The sequence below is a fragment of the Chironomus tepperi genome, unplaced genomic scaffold (genome assembly GCF_022539635.2).
Source record: "Chironomus tepperi strain 1889 unplaced genomic scaffold, CSIRO-AGI_Ctep_v1 contig_212, whole genome shotgun sequence".
Taxonomy (NCBI): domain Eukaryota; kingdom Metazoa; phylum Arthropoda; class Insecta; order Diptera; family Chironomidae; genus Chironomus; species Chironomus tepperi.
The window spans coordinates 1-6,512 of NW_027226334.1; the positions used below are offsets into that span (position 1 = coordinate 1).

Sequence of the window (6,512 nt, forward strand, 5' to 3'; positions counted from 1 at the left end):
TCATACCCGGAACGCACTCGGCATAGTAATTAAACCACGGACTGGCGTAACTTCGGCCACATATTCGCTCTTTTCTACGCAGTGTCCCTTCCATGATATTAATGAGTCATGACAGTAACAAAAATGACATCCAATTAAAAAAATATAAATTACCAATGTGGAGCAACAAGATTCCCAAAATACTGATGAGCATCCTCATGGGCAATAATTGTAATAATTCTCTTCTGCAAATATTCGTCACTTTCTGGATATCCAGTAGGAACATAAAGCAACGCAATCTCACGATAAGTAACAAGTCCCCAATTTTCCATAGCACCAGCTGCAAATTGTGTTATTGCAGCATGATCAAGTTTCGGTAATGTAAAATTGATTCTGAGTAGATTTTCTAAAGATTTTAATATTGGATCCAGTTTCGGTAAGCTGAATTCATATTCAGCATTTCTGATTGACGATGGCTTGGCAATGATTCTTTGAGGAACTTGTGTGTTGTTATTGGAAACTTCCTCAAATGGAGCAACAAGAAATGCGAGCAGGTAAGTTTGCATGGATGGTGTATCCTCAAATTTCGTGACTACATAGTCAGTTCCTTCGAGAGCTGTTTTACTGACTATTTCCATATTTGAATATGCTTTATAGCTTTTATCATGCTGAATTTCCAATCCAAATGGAGTTCTTATTCCCGGCTCATCATAACACGGAAATGCATGACGTGCATCTGTTGCTTCAAACTGTGTAACTGCATAGTAAATGTCAGCATCACCATCTGTATAATGTGCACGATAAAATCCAAATTCTTGTTCATTTAGAATTCCTGAATATGTAATTTCCAGCACAAATTTTTCATCCACAGCCATTATTCTTGGCAGTGATATCCTTAAAAATTCATAATATCTTGGCTCTACGTACTCAAATGGAACATCATGCTCAACAACTTGTCCATTCATGTCTAAAAATGTGACTTTAGTGACATTCATGTCCCGATATTGTAGTGTGACTGTGTCTGTCGTTTCCACAGCTCGAATTTGAATTTTAACACGTCCATAAAAGTTAAAGTCATATTTATGGACATCAGTTGTGAGAAATATGTCGTACCTTACTGGTAAGGTGTTGTTTGGTAGACGATATGTTGTTGGTGGATCGGAATATGGAACTGAATGTTCCTGTCCATTCCCATACAATCCATTCTTAAGCTTCCAATTTTTACTCTCAATCCTATCACCTTTTAGACTTTTTGGACTTAATGGAGTTCCAACTGTCAATTGAATTAAAGCCGAAAAAATGAGGAAATTTATCAATTTTTCCATCTTATAGCCACAATAGCTACTTCGAGACTGAACTTAATTGACGAATTTTTTTCCATCAAATACACTCAGCAGTAATCTTATCATGAGAGGATTTATTGTTTCCCATGACTATAGATATGGACCCTTGCAAAGCGTTAAAAAATCATTGAGATAGTTGACGGAACACTTGAAGCATTTCCGAAGGGAATTCTACCAACCGTTTGATAACGATTCTGTTTACTTTCCTTTTTTTGTATCATATTGATAACAATAAATTTTAGGAAATGCCGTATAATTTAATTTGTGGATGGAGATAACTTGTGTTGACATTTGGTTTGTATAGATATTAAAAAACCAGGAAGACATAGTGTGTAACGAAATTGAGTAATTGAAAGGAAGGTAGAGATTATCTTTAATTTATCAGGTACAACTTTCATCACATTCAGAATTTTCAATCTGGGGATTAAAATGTACTGAAACCTTGGATTGATCTTGGAATTATATGCAGTTCAATACCGAATTTTGTAAACCCTAATTACAACCATAAACATAATCTGGAAATCAAAGACAGTTGGCACTGGATATTAGCACGTGGCAAGCGATAAAGCCAGCTTAAGGTAGTATCTAAAATAACTTTATATGTAGGGGATCATGTAGCAAAATTTATCTGTATAACCAGCTAGCCCGGAAGGGGCATAGCTCCAGCTTTTGTCTGGGGTCAGTTTTGTTGGAATCGAGTTATTATCGTGTTTTAAAGATGCTGACAGCAAGCAGTAAAGTCAATTTTAGGAGACGTCTAATGAAGGTTATGAATCTGTATGACCAACAGCAGAGTCCTATGGAAAGCCTTTTAATGCAACTTAAGCTGTACATAGGAACATTTACTGCAAATAAATAAGGACGACCAACAAAGTAAGCAGTTATTCTTATCGACGTCATGTACTTTCCTACAATCAAGTAGCTAAGTAGGTCAGCAGCTACCCTGAAATAGATCAGGAGGAGAAGAATACATCAAAAGCAAACATTTAAGGAGGGTTAGGATTTTGTCAAAAAAGGGGGACGTAGGTGGTTTTGAATCAATCTGGTGAATACGCCGTTGAAGTAGGTTATGATCAAATTTTGATAGTTTTGAGCTTAAAAGGGCCAGACAAGGTGCCCTAGTTTGCTATTATTCTGTGGTACAATATATTCAAAATTCTCACACTTTGTCTATGTTTATTGCCAAATATTTAATTATGAATACTTCTTAAAAAGCTTTAAAGATTTCGATAAGAAAATTTAATTAAATACAAAATAAATTACAGGCTTTTATTTAATTTCCCAATCAATTAAATCTAGCTTGACAGATTAGATTTCAAAATCATTTTTCAGCCGATAACAATAATCTCTTTTTTATTGAGTAAAATTAGGATTTATAAGGCTTACCTATATCTCTAAAAGGTCATTGATAAAACGAAAACTATTTTATTGTTGATATGAGATAAGAAGAATGAAGAAGAATTGAATCATAGAGGAGACATTTATTTTAGTCTTGGGAAGTGCTTCATTCAGGAATGAAGTTATTTAACATTCATGAACTTAGTATTAAAATCCGATCAGCATTATTGGAACGGAATTCTAGCTTTGGCCTAATTATCATATGTATATTCAGAGTGTGGCCGTCTCAAATTCGAATTCTTCGACATTTGATTGTCGAAGTTTTGAAAAAAATTAACAGTCGTTTTTGAAAAACCCACACCCTGGGTATATCAATGAGGATGCAGTAGGAAAGGAGATACAGAAGATGCCAAATTTAGATATGGCACTTTGCAATATAATCGAATAACCCCCAATAGCTCAAAGGTAGGAGCATGAGACCGGAAACCATAGAAAGTGAGTTCGAGTCTCGGTTGGAATCTGTTGTTCTAAATCATAGATTATCTGTTAGATTATTAGGCACACGCTTAAATGTTGTCCAAACGGTAGCCAGGAGAATCATATTTCCAACTATCAAAAGTCAGTTAACCGATCCAAAATCCAGTAAACATGGTTACAGATTCGGTTTAAATCTAGCACCAAATCAGATTCATGTCAGCCTAAGGTCGGATTTTTGATTGATAAACCGATTTGAGCTATTATGGTATAATGGCTAATTAGTAGTAGTTGCCAAATGGCTTTGATTTTCTTGTAGACGTCTTTAGATTCAAATCATACTGTGGACTTTAGTGTCGATTTAAGCAAAATTTCAAATCAATTTTTCCACTCGAAATCTGAGTCAGCTTCTAGTTCCAACTTAATTTGAGTGTCTATTGGATAATATTCATACTAATAGCAGCTTAATAGTGGGATAGATGCAATCTTTGGAGAACCACAATCAACCTTCTTCTTGATACAAATCTATGATCTAGACAAAAGAGAATTCACACTCGATAGTGAGCCCCCAATGCCACAAATCCCCATATTACTGTTGTGTGCCTCAAAAAGCACAAATATTCAAACATTTAACCAACTTTTAAGTGATTAATGGATCTTAAGTTTTTTGACAGAAATCTTCTGAAAAAGGTGACTGAGTGCTTTTTCCTATATATAAGAAGAAAAAAAAGTTCCATTAAATTTATTCTTTAACCTTAAATTCCCAAGAAAGTAAAAGTTTTTGCAAAAACATTTTTATTTTTCCATTTAAAACGTCCCAACAATTTCATGTCAAGTGTAAAAATAGAAAAGGCGTAAAATGCATCAAGAATAAAACGATTAAATGTCTATCCAACAAGGAATTAAGATAAATGATATATCTATCAGTGTACCCCAGATTAAAAAGGTTGTTGGTCTGATAAAAAGAAGTGACTCAGGTGTTGATGCACAGCATGAGCAGATTGATGGTCGACATGATATTTTGACAGCATGAGTAAATAAAAAATTTATCAAGGCATTGCCAAAAGAAGAAATTTGAATGTTTTTTTGGAAGTACTTCATAAATTTTCATACGCACGAAATTATCTGAGAACCGCGCAAAAATCTTCATATCTAAGCTGCTTATCTGCTTCTTCCTTTTTTTTCTTGTCATTATTGAAATCTTATTCCATTCTGCACACGTTTTCGAACACACTTTCGAAGGAGATTGAATATTTTTCTTTTATTTGAGTTATGACATTGCAAAATGTCTTCAATTTAAGGTATATTTGATTCTTGAAAGAATCGACATGATATTGAGAAATATTGTTGAGATATTTTTAGATGACTGTTGGTGCTCCACAGTATCATCATGCTTTTAGTTAAGTAGAATTAAAAGGTTTATCTAGCTGATGGATCAAGCAATTTTGCAAGTGTAAGTATCAATCTGAGCGACAAAATTTGAACAGGCTCTGTAACGACTATGTCCGTTTAAGTGCCATAGACTCATTTCTTAAAATCAAATCTGCTCCCAAACAAGACAATGCGTTCGTTCGTCAACCGCTACGTCGCCCTATAAATGGTTAACTGCAAAATTGCCCTGACGGAACCATGACGACTGATTTAGATCCATTTTTATGGCGTAAACTGCATTTTGCCACTGGGAGCTAACATATCGCTAACTTTAAGAAGCCACAATAAGGCGGAAAAGTTTTGGTACTAAACCGAGTGACACCATTAGAAAAGGCTTCGATATGACTTATTTAAGGTTTCTTCATGCTTGTCAAGCAGTTGCTACACGGCTTTCAAATGAAAACAGCCAATTGGTTTAATTAAAAGTAACCATAATGAAGCCCTTAAATAGTCGTAATGGAACCTGTTTTGATTATGTCACTTGGATAAGGACGTTCATATTTTGCAAGAGTTTTAGAAATTCGGTGAAATCATTGAAAATGACAGATATTGAAGCCAACTTGAGTTCTTCATAGCTAAAAATTGATTAAAATTTGTATGAAATGTTATACTTCACAAATTCCAGAACAAAATATTTCATCCAAATTTTGATCGATTTTTATCCAATTTTTAACCGAACCAGAGAAACTCAAGTTGACTTTTCCCTCACAATGCGCTTAAGTCATCCAAATAGCTCTCAAAACCTTTATCTTAAGCTCAAAATTGATACTTTATTGATCCATAAGAATGCTCCAAAAAAAGTATCGAGTTTTATTGTTGGCGCTTGAGATTTTTTTCATATCTTTTCTCTTCTTTTTCTATGTTTTTAGACTGAAAATTGATTTCTGTGACTTTACGTGGGATTCTGAAGAAGTTTAACTGATAAGTTCAAAGCTTTCAACGACAAAATAAAAAAATTGATGCCAAAACAATTCCAAGAATAGGGAATATTTTTCAAGTGCTCAAATTGCACGTAAAAGTTTTGCCTTCAAAACAGAAAATTTCAAGGGAAAAAGGAAGTCACAGATTTTCAGATCATCGCAGAAATCTTCTCGGAAATATTTTTTAATGATAAAAATACGGGAAGCAAACTTTTTTGATTAGACATTCGTGAATGTTAAATATTAGCACAGATGAGCAGTGCTTTGATGACTTGAATTTCAAAAGCAAAATTAAAGCAGCATAAATTCTTTAAAAGGAAGACATGTTGAAGAGAAGTTTTGGATAATTTATCTTTGGTGTTTGTACGTGTACGGAATTCTAATTGTTTGAGCTGTTTGAGGAGCTATTAATGAAATTTCATGCAATTTTAAAAAAAATGTTAAAATTGACAGGTTGGGCAGTTTGATGGTAATGGGAATTTTGGAAGCTCTACTCTATTTGTGAAGATGCCAATTGACCATCAAATAGAGGGAAGCTCCATTTTGCAGCAAAATGAATCCCGAATTTATTCGAAATCAACTGTCATGGTAATGTCATGGTCATCCGTCATGGTGATTCCAGACAACTTCACGTCTTAAAGTTCTAACTTTGTCAATGCTCTAGTCTTTTCATTTCTGTCGCTTGGAATAATCAGTTGGTAACTTCCAGGTCTTCATCAAGTCTCCATGTTGATGCCAAAATTATATAGAAGAGACCTGGCAGCGTCGTGACAGCTGTATTAGTCTTTTTTATGGTGATAAATGAGATTCTTTACAGTGTTACTCGAAATACATATTTTCCGCAAGAAGCACAGTGGAAAAATGGCCGATAATCTAGCTGTTGGCCAGATTTGATGAAATATGACCACATGCTTGGTTCAAGTCGACCTTGAGCCAAAATAAGAGTTTCTCAAAATAACTCAGTCAATATAATTCATGATGATTGATGATTGGTTCCTATTGATCCACTGTAGAGCGGTAATAAAAC

General features: G+C 34.4%; 1 protein-coding gene across 1 annotated transcript; it reads right to left on the bottom strand.

The window, feature by feature from the left end:
• Positions 1-153: 153 nt before the first annotated feature.
• On the bottom strand, positions 154-1,304 carry LOC139090094 (aminopeptidase N-like; the record flags this gene model as incomplete). The annotated part of the gene is made up of 1 exon (XM_070639780.1): positions 154-1,304. A coding segment is annotated over exon 1 (1,151 nt), but the record flags the coding sequence as incomplete, so codon positions are not given.
• Between the last annotated feature and the right edge of the window lie 5,208 nt (positions 1,305-6,512).